Below are 16,959 nucleotides of genomic sequence, written 5' to 3'. Positions count from 1 at the left end.
CGAAGTCCATTGGAGAATGACAACAACTTCAATAAATGTACCCTTAATCTAAGTTTTACAGTTTTGGTTTACCATTGGTGCCAGAAATAAGTTTGTAATTTTCAGGATTTCAAAATTAATAGTTATCTTTATTTTCTTATACTTTTTTGACTAATGCATCTACTGATATATCTTTTGATTTTATCAAATGTATTTCGTTTTTTTGCATCGATTATATTTTGAAGAATAATTCTTGTTACAAGTTTCTTCTCAAAAAATATATATTGTTTTGAAAAAAGATTCTATTGAAATTGAGAGAAAAGGATTTTTATTTTTTAATTACCATTCGAATTTTCTCATTTGAATGTCAATTGATATCAAAGAAAATACCGATGACCTAGCAAGAACTCAGCAAGCAGCAATTTCTTATGTTCCATCTGTTGCAAAGCAGTTAACATCTCCTTCATTGCAATATTCAAATTCATCTCAACATTCTTCTATATCCTCAACAATGGATCTTTCAAATTCCATTTCACCAAATAATACTGAGTATGTATCGTTGGGAGTGTTTGGTTCGGGAACTGAAATAAATAATCCATCGACAGCTGCAACAATGTCTGATGCTGTTTCGACATATAACGCTTTTCCAACAACTCCACCTTCTTCTTTACCGTTATCAGCACCTGCTTCATCAACTGGTTACATTTCATTGAGTTCAACACTTCATCCTCCATCACCATATCTTCCACAAAGATTTAGTTGTCGTAGGAGATTGAAGAATAATCGTGATCATTGTGCTCAATCTTCAATTCCTTCATCTGCTTCATCTTATACCTCATCTGAAGCACTAAATGCTTCCTCCGCACTTACATCTTTTTCCATCACCAACGCTGGATATCTATCAAATCATATTACTCCTGATCTGTCGAATTCACTTTCAGCTACATCTTCTTTGAACAGTACCGACTCGCGGTCAATTACCCCCATGTCACAAGAACCCACATCACTTGTACACACGCATCCATCATCCACCCCAACATCAATGTCTTCATTTTTATCATCGTCGCCTTCCTTGTCTTCAACTCCCTATCCGACACCGTCTCCCTTCTCCTCCTCTGGAGGCGCCGATGCTTCGCTTACCACCTTCACCCCAGATGCGCTGTTCTCTATCGACCCAGCTGTCTCCTTCGAAATGGCTGATATTTCACGTGGTGCAGACGCCGAGCTGCGGCAGGCGGTGGCGATGACTGGGCAGAAGGAGTGGACCACGCAGAGCAAAGGGCTCGGCATCATCGTCACAGTGGCGCGTGAGTGCGGCACGGAGATGCGGGCGCTATCGACGAGCCTGCACGAGGTGGTGATGGCGGTGCTGGGGCTTGTGGAAAGTCTGCGCTCGCAGCTCGCCAGGTCAGCACTAGCTGCACTGGCCGAGCTCTTCCTCATCCTCGGGCGCTGGCTGGACGTCGAGGTGGAGGTCGTCCTCCGCGCGCTGATGAAGAAAGTGCTCGAGACCAGCGGGTTTATCGGAGCTGGCGTGGACTCTGTGCTGGGAGCCATCTACTCCACCAATCCGAACTCCATCATGCGCAACCTGCCCAAGCTGTGGGTGTACCAGACGCACAAAGCAGTAGCGGTGCGGTTGCGTGTGCACCGCTTCACAGCGTTTGGGCTGTCGCGGCTGCCTCTGCCCGATTCGCAGGCTGTGCTGTCGATGTCTTCGGAGCTGATGGATGCAGACGATCCATCGCGCTTAGCACTGACATCAGCATCTTCCACTTCCTCAAACTCGTCTGCTTCTTCCTCTTCTGGTTCGGCTTCTTCTGCTTCTTCGCAGCGCAGAACGCCAATCGACTCGTCTGCTATGCTGTCAAACCCTTCGATCTCTCCAACAACATCTCCAAAAATCTCTCGTCTGAAGTCTCCGACCTCTTCTGTTGCAACTCCGAAGCGCGCTCCTGTCAGAACACGGAGTGAATCTACGCCTAAAGTGCCTCGTAAGTCATACACGCCTTCCACTCCAATGGCAGCCAACTCATCACCAATGCTCTGCCGCTCTCCAATTCTCTCAGGAATCAGCAGTGGCAGTGTTATGGGAACTGGAAAGGGGAGCAAAGGATCGTCAGGTGCAGAAGGGCTGGACTTGATTCGCTGGAGAGACCTTCCACAGCTGATTGGGTGTGTTGTGAGGGGCATTCACGACGCCAGCCCGGACTGTCGTGAAGAGGCGAGGAAAGAGATATACGAGCTGCTGCAGCGGACGAACTGGAGTGTGGTGGCAGGCAGAGAGAAAGAAGGGGCAACTGTTGTGTTTGAGCCGATGGACAACTGGATTCAGCAGTACATTCCGAAGCAGGACGAGTACAGCACGTTTAAAAAGACTGTTTCTGAAGTGAAGGGCAACCCAACGAGATTCAACGTTTATTCTCTTTCGCCTTCTCCTTCGCGGCCGAAGCAGCGCCACGCACAAGAAGCTTATTCGGCAGAGTCGCTGCAGTCGCAGATGAAAGTGTGCTCGTCTTCGTCAGGCGGATTGATATCACCTTCTTCGGCTACTTCTTCTAATTCAAACTCAAATTCTGCTTCTTTTGGTATTTCAACAACAACTGACTCTTATTCTTCTTCTTCTTCTTCCTCCTCCTCCTCTTCAACAACATCAACAACAACAACAACTCCTGCTAAATCTATTGCTTCTATATCACCTGGCTCTTCTTCTTCCTCACTAGTTCCGCCTCCTTCTTTGAGCCTCAACGAGAGACTGGGCAAGCGCACACTGCACAAATCAACCGAAAGGCGAAAGACGATCGACGGCACAGGCTTCCGCTCAATCTCTGACGAAGACATGAAGCTGCCAGAAGACAAAGAATTCGGATTGAGAGAAAGAGAAAGCAGCGCCAATGCAGCAGTCAACCTGATCGACGACGAAATCCCCGATGATGCGAATGAGCTGCTGGGGATGTCTGTTGCGTCTTCTTCCCCGTTTCCTGTGACGCCCCTTGCGACTTCGCCTCTACTTGGCCACTCGTCGTACCAGCCGTATAGCCGAGCCTCCAACCACTCCTCAGACACAGAGGGCGCCCTCAACTGCTCATCCAGCGTGGCCACGCCGCTGCTGCGGAGAGGGTCCGTCGCTGAATCGGGCACTGGGTTCTGGACAACCCCGCCTTCATCAGCACACGCACAGTCACACGAAACTACTACATCCACTCCTCCATCGTCGGCCTCGATGTACTTTAGAGATGAGCAGTCGCTGGGTGCGTTTGGATCGCTGTCTCCTGCACCAATGAAAGAGCAGTGTCGTTACGAGCCTTCGACAATGGCAGCTACGAAGGGACCATCAAGCAGAGAAAACAATAGAGCACTGTCAAGCGGAGATGGAGAAACAAAATACACAGCAAAAGAAGCCCTCAAGCGCAGTGCAGGAGAAGCAGAGGGAGAAGATGCCGTGTTTCCTCCGACGCCTGTGATGCGGTCACTGCACTCTCGGTCGATGATGGCGAGCCGCCGGTCTCGTCTTGTGACTGGTGCAAGTGGCATGTCGACGCTCAGCGAGAAGCGGCGCACAGCAACAGCTGCTCCAGCACAGGTGAAGGTGAGCGGGGAGATTGTGGATGCGCTGCCTGTGGCGCTGGCAGAGCTAAGATCGTCCAGCTGGATCGACAGGAAAGCAGGGCTGGACATCCTGTCGAAGTATCTGATGACACAGCCCATCCCAACAATATGCTTTGCAGCACATGTGGTGAATAGCGGAGGCATTCCGTCAGCTTCTTCAGCTTCTTTTTCGTACTCGCTTTCTGTAATGAACAAGTCCACTTCTTCGAACTCATCTTCCTCATCTGCTTCTCCTCAGCCAGATGCTCATTCATCAGATGATGTCAGCGTCCTGCGTGATGTGCAGCGCGGGTCTCAGGTGCTTGTTGAAATGCTGATTCAGCGTCTTTCTGACCCGAACACGTCTGTCCAGCTGAAAGCAATAGAGCTCTTCGGGTCGAGCTTCGTGATCCTTCGGCAAGGGCTGGACTCCACTCTGACGATGGCTGTGACTGCACTTGCACAGGCCATGGGCCATGCAAGCAGCGGAGGCTCTTCTGCAGCGCTGTATTCTTCCTCTGCATTCAACTCAGCTCCGTCGGCGTCTCCAACCAGAGGCAGCGGAGGAGGTATATCCAACGCGGCTGAAGGTGTGCTGCGCTCGATGTGTGTGACGTCTGACTGGATGAGCCCTGATCTGCTGGTGTCGTCGTATGTGTCTGTGCTGAACTCGGGAGTTGTGCCGCAGAAGGCGCGCCATCTGATGTTCGGCTTCATATCTCTTCTGTGCAAAAAAGTGTGTCCACTCAATTTATTTTTTGATTTTATGATTATTTATTTTAATTTGATTTAAATTTTGTAATGTTTTATTAAAATTTATTTAATTACCCAGCCTCTTTCCCGCAGCTCCACTTCGCTTTTGAAGCGTTCCGCGCTCCCAGCAGCGCTGAGGGCGATGGACGGTAGCAGCATCGATCTTCGCGAGACTGGGTCAAAGCTGGTGGCGGATTTGGTCTTTATTGTGGGCGAAGAAGCTGTAAAGACTGCGTCAGACCAAATTATGCTTTCCTCACGTGCACAGGTTAAACTTGCGGAAGTTTTAAAGGAGGGAAAAGAAAAACGAGAAAAAGCAGGTAAAGAATGAGTTTTCGTGATACACTATTTTATGTTATATTACATAAATTTTTAATAGAATATTTGATACTTTTGTTTTTTTAATTGGATTTTCATTTTTAATTTAAAGTTAAAGGATATTTTTATCTGAATGTGTGTTAATTATTATAAATGAAGCATCAACTGTCTTTAATTGTTTTTAATATTTTTATTCAATATCGAAATATTTCAGTAATTCATTACTCTTGTTAATTGTTAATTCTTTTTGAAATAATTAAATTAATATAAACAAAAGTTTTATGAATGTTTTATTTATTTAATCGAGCTTTTTTTGAAATGCTCCATGAAATATGAATGAAAAAAACTCTTAGACATATCAATTGTTCACCAAGTGTTGTTTATTGCGGAAGTCCAAAATTAACTGGCATTTTGTCAATGTTCATAATTCCCCACTCTCCTCCTTTTGTTTGTCTTGTTTGTCTTGTGCATGACAGTGGCAATGACTTGTTGCCCAATTTGACAATTTCAATCACTTTTTCAAAGCTTTCTTTGAAGATCTGCACTATTGAAGAAGTTTTGTGAGAATCATTCAGAAGTCCACTTTCTTTGAATAAAGAAAAAATACAGATCGATGAAAAAACTTTAAATGTAATATTTATTGCAACACACAAAAGTTGTTTCACGCTATCATGTGTCGAACCAGATCTTACCTGTTGAATTTTAAACATCCAAATTAAGAAAATTGATAATTTCAATGAAAGCAGCAAATGTGTAGCATTCGGAGGCAAAGCCAAAAGCAAAACATTTTTATTAGCAATTCGAGTCAATCCATTCTCTGACAGGTGGATTCTGCATCCGTCAAGCATCAACACTGTCTGTGTGTGTTTGTCTGGCATATTCATTCTTCTCAATTTTTGATGATAGATGAAAACTTTCAAAGTTCTGTTTTCAAACAACTCAGGTCGCAAAAAAAGACGAATCTCCGATTTCCTCACTCCCATGAATTCCGGTTTGATAGCCCAGTGAATGAAGGGATTTGCCGAAGAATGGTTTTTGTACCAAAAAGCAAGGAGGAACAAAAGGTCCATCAAGCGAAATACAATGAAGTCACGATATAGCTCATTCTTTGAAAAAGTTCCTTTTGATAAATGTTCAAATTAAATTATAATTCATATTTTCATTTATTTTCTGTTCACGCTTACGAGATTTTTCTTAAATGGATATCAAAATCTTGACAATGTTTTTATTTCCATTTTAGTGAATATTCGTGATTAGGAACAAATTTTTGATCGAAATATGAAATACTGATTATTATTTGGTAAAAAAACAAAAGTCACTTAACAAAAATAAAAGAGCCATATCTTTTTCTCACTTTTTTCAACAGGCGTGTGATCAATTTCACAATTTTCATCTGTTCCCTCAATAAGGTCGAAAATTTCTGTTTCTTCACATGCATTAAAACCTGATTCATCATCACAAAATATCAACCACAAATGTTTTCAATCCTCAAAATGATTCGAAAGATTAATTCAAAAAGAAAAACACAAAATTAATCTTTGGATTCTTCTTTCATTTTATTGGCTTCAGTTGACTTCAACCAATTCTTTCCTGTTCCTTTTTCTTATTTAGGCATGAAAACATTAAGATAAAATTTCAAGCAACACTTTCTTAATAAAAAGAATGAATTGTTAACTTTTTAATTATCCCTAAAATTCTTTAACATTTCCATGTCTTTTCATCTTTTATTCCTGTTATCAGAATTTTCTTTTTTCTTTGACAGATCATCTTTTGTCTCCAAAAATAATCTATCAGGTTAGAGAAGGAGTTCAAGTGAGTGCATATGAAACAAGTTGATTTGGAGGAATCCAAAAAATTTTCATTTGGGGTAAAACACATCACTTCAGGCATTTTCATTGATAGAATTTGCACTTTTCATTGACATATTGAGATCAAAAAACTCAATAAAAATGAGTTCAATTTTTGACATTCGTGAAATGTCACAATTCTTTATGTTTTGATTTCAACGATGCCTGTTTGCTGATATGAAAAACAAATTAATTTTGAAATTTGAAAAAGCGAAAAAAAGTTATGAACGGAGCAATTCTTTAATGCCTTGGGCAAAAAAAGCTTGAAAGTCCATATTTTCCCACATTTTGTAAAGAAATTAAATGGCACAGATAAAGGAAGTTTATGTTATTGAAGAATTGCGAGTTAAAAATGATTGAACGAAGAACAATTCAATTTTTGAATAATTAATCGCAAGTACTATTCTGAAGGAAATTTTGAAATCATTCGATGGTTTAAAAAGTGTTTCACCAAACAAGATAAAAATTTATCTCTATTGACAAAATAATTTATGCAGACATTTTCAAAAAAGGAAAAGGTTTATGATTTATTGAATGAAAACTTGTTTTTTCCAAAGACATCAGTTGATTCTTTCTGTCTCCAAATCATTTACACATTTTTTTTGCGAAAAGAAAATAGAAACTTGTTGATATCAACAAATATGATTTTTGTCTTTTGAGAGGTGTCATATCAAGAAATTTTTAAAATTCAAAATAAAAAAAAAATTTTTTTCCCCTTTCTTACAGAAATTAATTTTTACTTTCGTTTCCAGAAATTTTGACAAATATTTGAACTCTTCATTCGAAAAATTAAAATAAAAAAAAAAAAAAAATACTTCAAGTCTAATACACTCCCTCAATTAACACATCACTTTTGAATAAAATTCTTTTCAAATAAAGCAAAATGAACGGAAAATTTGAATCTCTAACAAAATTTAAAAATTGTATAATTTTTTTGAAATTTTAATTAAACTTCATCTTTTTCTAACATAGAACAACGATTCATTTTAATTGAAATTGATTGAATAAATGACAGATATAACAATAAAAAATTTGAAAATAAGAACAAGTCCGAACAATGCTTCCTGATAAATTATGTTAGAATATTAAAATCAACATCTAACAAATCTCCATTCAATACTTTTATAAGGTTCCGAAGCATAATCGATTCCTATACGCTTTGTTTTTTTAATGTCAAACGAAAATCCATCGTCTTCAATCCACAAAACTTTTGAAGTGGTCATGTCGATTCCATTCAATGATTTATCCATATGCATTGCCTTTGTAACACGACCAGGTCCGTCATATCCTGCAATACCACGAATTAAAGCAACTTCAGGATGACCACTTTTCCCTGTTACAACATTAAACATATTGTGTATTCCGTAGCATACGAACATATAAACATGTCCTCCGCTCTCATACATCACAGAAGTTCTAGCGGTCCTGCCAACACGAGCATGACATGCCGAATCTTCTTCGCCTATGTAGGCTTCTGCTTCAGTTATTCTTTTCCTCAAAATACTTCCATCTTCAAGTTTTCTGCAAAGAACTTTTCCAACTAATTTTTCTGCAACAACAAGTGCTCCATCAGCATAAAACTCTGAATTCAACCTTTTTCCTTCACCTGCCACAGGGCCATCTGAAGGTTTTTTTGAGGATTTTTGCTTTGGCATCTGGAAAAAAGCAAAAAAATTATCTGTGCACCATAATCATATTTGCCAAATGGCATTGTTGTTGATTTCACTGTAAGTTATTCTTTATATTGTTTGATAGGATACTTTCACAAACAATAAACATTGTTATAAAGAAAACTGAATAGTTATGAATTAAGCAATTGCATTTCATTAAATAAATATGGTTACTCTTTCTTTTTTTTCGTTGTTTACAGGTTTAATGTTGGACGCTGGAACTCAAACTACATTTGGTGCAGCGTTAAACAGTTTAAATAGTTATAAATCCGAATGTGAATCTCGACATATTCCTCCAATTCCTTCTCTTCTTGCAACATTGACAGTTTGCTTTATCTTTTGAAAAAACATTTAGAAACTTCAACAAAATATTACTCAGTCAGCATCAAAGAAAGAAGATCCTGTAAATGCAATTACAATACGGGGTTTGCTTTTTTTGTTGAGCAAAATATAAAAATTCTTTTTTAGATTCTCCTATTTCTCGTGCTCAGTGCAAAGCTATTGCAGCGTTAATATCTGCTTCAAAAAATTCGTTTATTCATATTTTGGATTTTGAAGGAAGTCTGAAAGAAGATGTTTGAACTTTTTTCAAATTCTAATTGTTATCAATTTCTAACGATTTATAGACAGCAGAAATTATCCTTGAGTCAGCTCGCCAAACTTCAACATTGAATGTATTAAATTTAAGAAATTGCAAAGCGCTGTCAATGAAATCATGTTCAATACTTTCAGAGATGATTAAAAATGGACATCCATTAAGAGTTCTCGACATATCATTTAATCATATCGATTCAAGTGGTTTGCAATGCATTGGAAAAGCATTGGCATCATCATTCTGCCATTTGGAAATATTGAAAATGAATGGCATTACGTCTAACAGTTCGGTTGCAACTGAAATACAATTTTTAAGCAGATCATTAGTTGCAAACACCACGCTTTTGTCACTGGCCTTAGGAGAAAATCAACTGACGGCTCAATCAGCAGATTTTATTTCAATGTTTTTGAAAGATACAATTCCATTGCCTCCATTTATTCCAATTCAGATGCAAGAGAGAGAGAAAAAGAATAGAGAGCAAAATGATAAAAAAATTGAAGGGAAAGAAGACAATAGTGAATACGAGGAATCATTGAATCGAAAGAAAAATGAAAAGGAAATCGAACAACTTCATATGAAATCTATAAGTATTCCTTTTTATTTTTTATTGAACTATAAAATTTTTTGTTTTATTATTATGTTTCATTCTGGACACTAATGTAAAATGGCTTCGGAATGGCTTTGGGGTTATTCATCAGCTCCCACAAAGAGCTTGGATGAGGGCTGCCTTTTCACATCTCAATTAGCATCACTCGATTTAAGGAACAACAACATTGGAGTGTGTCATCAGTCTTCTTAGAATTATAGAGTTTTTTATATTGTAATAATTTTTATCATAAAATTTGGTTTATTTATGAAACGCTATTATGTTGTGAAGGATGATGGAGCTCTCAAGCTGTCTTTTTGTCTTAAAACAAACAGAACCCTCTTGTCACTCATTTTATGGTATCATATATGTGAGCGATTGGAAATTATATTTTCTATTTTTATTTCAATTTTAATAGGGCAACTCATTTGTCTCCAGTTGGGATTGGACATTTGTGCAATGGGTTGATGGAAAATTTGACTCTTCAGCATTTTGATGTGGGAAGCAACACTGTTGGATTTGAAGGGGTGTGCGATAAAATACAAATTAATCATTTACATGCAAAAGAATGAATTGAATTTTTATTGTTTATTCTCTCTCTCTCTCTCTCTCTTTTTTTTTTTTTTTTATCAATTTCTTTTTTCAAAAAATATTTTTCCTCATGCAAATAGAGTAAGTATCTTGGCGAGCTGCTGACGAGCAATTCAACGCTCACAACATTGGGAATAGCATCTTCCGAAATATGCTCTGATGGTTTGTTTTCTCATACTCTTTGATAAATCATAATTTAATTTTACACAATTAAATCTTTTCTTATAGACCTTATATTTATAACACATGCTCTGTCAACAAATCGAACGCTGCTGAGAATCGACTTGAGGCGAAACCACAGGCTTTCTCTAAAAGGAATACAGGAATTAAATGCTGTTTTAGAGCCAAACACAGTCATTCAGTGCATCTGCTTTGATTCGCAACAACTTGTATGCTTCAGATTTTTTAAATGTTTAACACAAAATGCAATAATTGAATTTATTTTCCATTATATTTATCCATTTTCAAACATAATTCAAACAATAAAATTATGAACACAGATTGAAAAAGCAAAAGAAGGAACGGAAAGACATGCTATGCAATCAAACATTCAAGCTATTCAACAAACATGTGAACGGAATGTTCATAATTTCATTCGTTCAAATTCAGCGCCAAAGCCAACGTGAATAAAATTTTCTTTCTTTTTCATTGTTAAAGAAGTTTTAAACAATTATTTTTTTAAAAATTTCAGGATGCATTAAGGAAGTTAATTGGGAATTTAGATGGCCTCTTAACTTTCAAAATCTGTGAAAATTTTCATAGCAATAGTTTCATAATTATTTCTTCATATTTCAAATTGTTAAGTTATAATCACAACAAATTTTATGTTAGAGTTATATGTTTTTATTTATTACTTATTTTCGTGGATTCTTTTGTGTTATTTTGAGTTGTTCAAAGGAAGTTTGATCGACTTATACAATGAAGGGTAAGATCTGTTGAATTTTTTCTATTTCTTGAAATAATCATCAAAAAGCAAAAAAATGTCAACATTTAACCGGAAAGAATTCTGTTCAAAAATGCATTCGTGCAAAGGAACACAGGCTTCTATAGAAACTTTGACGCAGTGGGTGCTTTTTCATAAGAAGGATTATGAAGCTGTCGTCGACGCCTGGACACAAGAATGCAGAAACGCACCTCCAGAAAAACTTCTTTTGTTTTTTTATATTGCAAACGACATACTTCAAAACGCAAGAAAAAAGACACATGCATTTACACAACCTTTTTATAAATCATTTTGTCAGTTATTTAGTGAAGGTTTACTTCGAAATGTTGATGAAAAAACATTCAATTCTATTATGAGAGTAATACAAATACTCGAGATACGAAATGTATTTACTCCTGAAGAAGCAATGAGTCTTAGAAAAATATCTGCAAAAAGAAATGTTTGTGTTGAACTATTTATTTAAACCCTATTAAGTGAATCAATGCTTTTCTAATTGTTAATTAGGATGAAAGTGAAAAATTGAAAGAAACTGAAAAATTGCAAAATACTCAAATTTCAAAGAAAAAAGTTCAGAAAGTTAAAAAACCACAGTTTCCTCCGATTTCAACCATTAAATTTGTTGAAGAGCCCGATGACGATCAAGATTCATTAATGATCAAAGATGTTTGTATTTTGTTTTTATGGATTTATTTTACTTTGTAATTTGCTTTTGCGAAATGATTACAGTTTATTCAAGATTTAAGTAATTATTTAGTTGTTTCCAAGCAATTAACCAAGGAAATAAAAAGCTTATCTCTTTCTTTGCTTCTGGAGTCTGCATCTGCAGCAGACGATCCAAATCAAATATCTTCAAGTGTGATGCTATTTTTGTAAATAACCATCTGAATCTTTTATTATTCATTTTTTTTTTCAATCTCATTTGGAAAAGCATCTCAGCAAAACTCTCAGAAAGAAGGTGAAGTACCATCTTCATTCACACCATACATAGAATTACTATCAGTGTCCGAACAAAACGAACGAGATATGATGGCGTTGCTTGATGAGGTCAAAGGGATGATAGAGAAAAAATTATCTCAGGCTTCAAAGCGGAAAGCACTTGCAATGAAAGGAATTGCAGCAGAAGAAGATGAAGAAGAAATGACAGAGCTTGCAGAAGCAATAAAAGAAGGCAGAGTGAAAATACCTGGAGAAGAGGAGGATGAAGAAGGGGAAGGAAGGAGTGTGAAAGGAGAGGAGAATAACGAACTAGGATTATTAAGTGAAGCACCAACAAAGCGAAGGCGAAGGGAATGGGACAGGTTAAGAGAAGAAAGGGAAGAAGAAGAAGAAGAGGGTGAAGGAGTTGAAGAAGATAGCAACGACATTAATGCGAATGATGTTGGAATTGCGTATTCCTCAAACTTCAACACAGGCAGCGATGTTCGTAGATATGATTCTTCATCCAGCAAAAAAGACGAAAGAAGAAGTTCAAGCGAATATGAGCATTTCAGAGATGGAGCAAACAAATTTGAGAACAAATATACTGATCCTATCAGGATGAAATATTCCAGTGATGATGACGATGATGATTATAGATCTGTTAGCAATCATCCAAGCTCTACTGATTCTTCTCGATTATTTGATGGATCAATGGAAATGGATGACATGAAGAAAAAAACACAGTCTGCATTTCAGAATAGCTTGGGTTATGCTTCAAGTGTTGACGACTCAACACTCTCTCCTCCATACTCACCGTCGATGACAACTCCACTTTCTGATTCGATGGCATCGCCTTCAAATAACGATGCCCCGTATAATAACCATTCAGCTTCTCCACTGCATCCTTCTTCTTCTTCTTCTTCTTCTTCTTCTTCTTCTTCAACTTCTTCTTCAACTTCTTCTTCTTCTGAATCATTATATTCACCGTCTTCATATCAGCCTGCACAAAATATCCCTCAATCCCCTCGAGAAGATTCTTCAGAAGCTTCGTCGTCTTCTTCTGCTTCTTCTGCACAAAATGCCAATGAAAGAGTTCATCACCAAACAGAAAAAAATGAAAGCAGTCGTAGAAAAACAGATAAAGAAGCATCAGATTCAAAGGAATCAACAGAACATCAGTCAGAGCACCGTTCTTCTGAGTCGCACCACAGCAGCGATGCAGGAAGTTCTGGGAGTGCCGGCAAGAAGAAGAAGAAGAAGCTGCTGAATCCTCTGGCAGGCGGCGACGAGAGCCTGTCGGAGCTTCTGGACAAGCTGCAGGCGGAGCAGATCCAAGGGAACGGAGTGCTGTCTAACACATCGCTGGACGCAGACTCCACCACTTCACAGTCAGACACCCCATCCACCCACACCACACATCAGTCAGACCAGTCGCTGTTCTCTGCTTCGGCACTGCAGCAGACGCAGTCCGGGGCGAAGGGCCAGGCAATGGCAGGCCACTTCCCTGCGCCTGCTGCGCCGTCGGCTCAGATGCCACAAATGAATCAAATGAATCAGATGTCTCAAATGAATCAAATGCCGCAGCAGTCACAGGCTGGTTACATGTACCAGCAGCCTAATATATCTGCCCCGATGGTTCCTGTGGGACGCCTGCCGCCCCAGCAATCACAGCAAATTCCACCTCATCTCCAGCCTCCCCAGGGCGGTGCTCCTTTCGCCCAGCCTTCGCCTTATCCCTCTCAAATGCCTCCTCATTCATATCATCTTCCTCCTCAACAAGGAATTCCTCAGCCGATTCCCCAGGGTTATTCGCCTCCTTATCCGCCATTTCAATCTCTTCCTGTTCAGCAGCCTCCACCTTATTCTATTCCGGGACAATATTACTATTAAAATTCTTTCTCTTCTTCTTTTTAATATTTCATAAAACATTTCCTTTAATACAAATTCCATTTTTCAAAACAATGAAAATTCTTATTAAAAACAATTTTTAAAAAATATCCAAATTAAAAGCTAATATTTCGTTTTTTGTTCTATTTTTTCTTCATGATTGCACTTTGTTTTAGCTATCAAATAAAGAACTGTTTTGGAAAAAAAGGCAAAAAATATTTCAATTACCATTATTTGTTTCATTTAATTGTTATCTCTGTAAAGCCAAATTACTATTTTACCAAACATTCAACATTCAATTTTTTATATCTTATGGAGGAGTTGTTATTGTTATTTGCTTATTCAGTATTTTCTGAGACTTTTATTTCATTGAAAGATGAGAAGCAACAATATTATTTTTCACAAGATTTTCATAAAACTAAAGTGGCAGATATAATTGAGCCAACAGAAAATCGCATAAATTTGCTTTCTTTAAATACGTGTTTGACTGAAGTTTTTTCCTTATGCGAAGAGGAAGGAAATGCAAATGATAAAATACAATTATCAGCATCCAAGAGAAAATCCTTTAATTCCATTTCTAAACATTCGAAAATGAAAAGCTCAGATATTGCTTACCATGAAAAAGATTTTCATAAATCAATTGAGAATATTCAGGAAAAAGATTTGCATCAAACTTATTATGACTATTCACCAAATAATATTGCCAAAGCCGATGTAAATTCATCTTCATATTCAGAAAGCTGTATGCCTTCATGTAAAGAATATTTGCAAGATGAAAGTTTTAGCAAAGACACAATCCCTACTGCGAATGAAAGGACTGCCAGTGTGATAAACCTTTCTCAATCAGAAATTTCAAAAGTGCATGACTCAGAAAAAGAGTTAGAAAAGAAGGAAAAAGCAAATGAATCGACAAATGATGTTACGGGGGAAGATATTAAAAAAGAAGCAAATGAGATGAAGAACAAATTGATGAAAGATGAGAAAAATAAAGGAAAAGACAAAGAAAAAGAAAAAGAAGAAAGAGATAAAAAAAAGAAAGAAGAGGAAGAAAAGGAAGAAGAGAAGGAGAAGAAAGAGGAAGAAGAGAAGAAGAAGAAGAAGAAAGAGGAGAAAAAAGAGAAAAAAGAGAAAGAAGAGGAAGAAGAGGAAGAAGAGGAAGAAGAGGAAGAGGAGAAAGAGAAGGAGGAGGAGGAGGAGGAGGAGGAGAAAGAGGAGGAGAAAGAGGAAGAAGAGGAGAAAAAGGAGAAAAAGGAGAAAGTGGAGAAAAAGGAGAAAGAGGAGAAGGAGGATGAGGAGAAGAAGGAAAAGAAGAAGGAGAAGAAGGAAAAGAAGAAGGAAAAGAAGAAGGAGAAGGAGGAGGAGGACAAGGAAAAAGATAAGAAAAAAGATAAGGAGAAAGATAAGGATAAAGAAGAAAAGAAAAAAGACAAGGAAAAGGACAAGAAAAAGGAGAAAGAGAAAAAAGAGAAAGAGGAGAAAGAGAAAGAGGAGAAAGAGAAAGAGGAAAAAGAGAAAGAGGAAAGACAGAAAGAGAAAGCTGAAGAAGAAGAAGAGGATGACGAAGATGTTGGAAAAGAAGAAGTAGTAGAAGAGAAAGAGGAAGAGAAGGTTGAAGAAAAAGAAAAAGAAAAAGAGGAAAAAGAGGAAGAGGAAGAAGAGGGAGAAGTGAAAAAAGAAAAGAAAGAAGAGGAGGAAAAAGAAGAGAAAGAAGAAAAAGAAGCACAAAAAAAGGAATCGCAACAAAAGCCTAAAAAAGCATCTATGTTTGTCTCGTTCTTGAAGTTCTTATTGATTCTGTCTGCGATTTTGGTGGGGCTTGCTTTGCTTGTTTGTGCTGGAGTAATCACAGTGTCATTTTTCATGCGTCTGAAAGCGACACACTCGTTTTCTGATTCACTTTGCGAGACATTTGATGATCTGAAGCAAATTGTGTTTCTTGGGCTGGGCTGCAGCTGCTGCAGAAGAGAAGGGGGAAGAAGAGTGAGGAGGAGGAGAAGCGTCAGAAATTACATTCTGGACGATGAAGAATCGCTTATTGATTCCACAAAAGGGGGAAAGAGAAGAGGGAAAAGGAGAACAGGCTCACAAAAAGGAGCATCCTCTTCAAGTGAAAGTGAAGGAGATATGAACATGGACATAGACAACTCATCTTTGGAGGAAGGAGGCATGATGATGCAGAAATTCGACGACTACAGCGGAGAAGACGGAGATGCAGAAGAAGAGAGAGGGCGCGTGTGCTGCTCGTTGCAGTGCGGCCGGACAAAGTTTCCACCACTGCGCTTCTGCAGCTGCTGCGACCCGTGCTGCTTCGAGTCGGAGCGTATGGACTGCGGCTACGATCTGTGCTGCCAGTGCGACGGGTGCCTGAACTTCAACTTCAATCTCGAGTGCTATTCGTGCCGGTGCGTCAGGGATTATCTGTTCTGCGGGCTCTGCTGCGGGAGAGGCGGAAGAGGAAGTGGCAACTCGTACCAGCTGATGGATGCCAGTTTGGATGAGCAAGAGCCAACTGATTTGCTGGATATTGATGCTGTGGAAGAGAGCGGAGAAAACAATGCGAATGAAGAAGGCCTCAACGCTAATTCTGTGGAAGAGAGAAAATCTCCACAGAATAGCTCTGCTGATCAAGAAAAAGAAAGGCAAGACAATGCAGCAAATTATCAAAACTTGCAAAACCAGCGGCAGCAGCAGCAACAGCCAGTGCAACGTGAAGCTGAACAATTAAAAAACACTTCAGGCACTTCTATTTCATCGACAGATCCGAATGTGGCTTTGCTTTCGTCTGTTTCTTCTTTCATCTCTTCTGAGACTCATTCTTCTGCTTTGATCGACAACGACACTCCGGACTTAGTTGAACTTAACAGCTCCAGCAGCTTCACTAACACTTCACATGGGCTGGACTCTTCATCAGCAGAGAATTCTGCAGATACAAGAATAGTTGATAAGCCAAAGACCGTCGAATCTAACACTCATAGGAAAAAAAATGGAAAGAAATCAAAAAATACAAATGAAGCAAATACAAAAAATGTTACGGAATTCACAAGCTCATATTGATCTTGCATAATTTCAGATTCACTACACGATTTTATTAAAATAAATTCAAATTATTGTGTTACAATTCGAAATTAACTTTCTGAAAAGTTATTGTTATTTTTTTATTTTTTTATTTTTTTACATATCTGCATTTGGCTTTCTTTTTATCTTTTCTTTTTCTTTTTTTTCAAATTCTAAAATATATTTGTGGAATGAAAGAATAGATAAACTTCAAATAATTTTTTTCTATT

At 38.2% G+C, this 16,959-nt stretch overlaps 5 protein-coding genes across 5 annotated transcripts; 4 read left to right on the top strand and 1 right to left on the bottom strand.

The window, feature by feature from the left end:
* Positions 1–224: 224 nt before the first annotated feature.
* MONOS_2219 (uncharacterized protein) lies at positions 225–4,924 on the top strand. Its single transcript, XM_067872126.1, has 2 exons — positions 225–4,303; positions 4,400–4,924. The coding sequence occupies exons 1-2, from the start codon at positions 344–346 to the stop codon at positions 4,649–4,651; spliced, it is 4,212 nt and encodes a 1,403-aa protein (XP_067733897.1). The 5' UTR covers positions 225–343; the 3' UTR covers positions 4,652–4,924.
* Positions 4,925–7,111: 2,187 nt separating this feature from the next.
* MONOS_2218 (putative dNA-3-methyladenine glycosylase family protein) lies at positions 7,112–8,162 on the bottom strand. The gene has a single exon (XM_067872125.1). The coding sequence runs from the start codon at positions 8,138–8,140 to the stop codon at positions 7,577–7,579; it is 564 nt and encodes a 187-aa protein (XP_067733896.1). The 5' UTR covers positions 8,141–8,162; the 3' UTR covers positions 7,112–7,576.
* Positions 8,163–9,214: 1,052 nt separating this feature from the next.
* On the top strand, positions 9,215–10,867 carry MONOS_2217 (putative protein phosphatase 1 regulatory subunit 37). The gene is made up of 7 exons (XM_067872124.1): positions 9,215–9,337; positions 9,449–9,528; positions 9,628–9,695; positions 9,755–9,863; positions 10,008–10,089; positions 10,156–10,316; positions 10,428–10,867. Exons 1-7 carry the CDS (start codon positions 9,325–9,327, stop codon positions 10,551–10,553), a joined length of 639 nt encoding a protein of 212 aa, XP_067733895.1. The 5' UTR covers positions 9,215–9,324; the 3' UTR covers positions 10,554–10,867.
* MONOS_2216 (putative regulator of Ty1 transposition protein 103) lies at positions 10,858–13,802 on the top strand. The gene is made up of 4 exons (XM_067872123.1): positions 10,858–11,309; positions 11,375–11,533; positions 11,597–11,723; positions 11,799–13,802. The coding sequence occupies exons 1-4, from the start codon at positions 10,908–10,910 to the stop codon at positions 13,676–13,678; spliced, it is 2,568 nt and encodes an 855-aa protein (XP_067733894.1). The 5' UTR covers positions 10,858–10,907; the 3' UTR covers positions 13,679–13,802.
* A 1,096-nt stretch (positions 13,803–14,898) lies between these two features.
* Positions 14,899–16,959, top strand: MONOS_2214 (uncharacterized protein). The gene has a single exon (XM_067872122.1). It carries the CDS (start codon positions 15,437–15,439, stop codon positions 16,727–16,729), a length of 1,293 nt encoding a protein of 430 aa, XP_067733893.1. The 5' UTR covers positions 14,899–15,436; the 3' UTR covers positions 16,730–16,959.

This window comes from Monocercomonoides exilis, assembly GCF_001643675.1.
Source record: "Monocercomonoides exilis strain PA203 chromosome Unknown scaffold6-2077815, whole genome shotgun sequence".
Lineage (NCBI taxonomy): Eukaryota > Preaxostyla > Oxymonadida > Polymastigidae > Monocercomonoides > Monocercomonoides exilis.
Note: the sequence above shows the minus strand (reverse complement) of the source record. Positions and strands in the feature narration are given on the sequence as shown.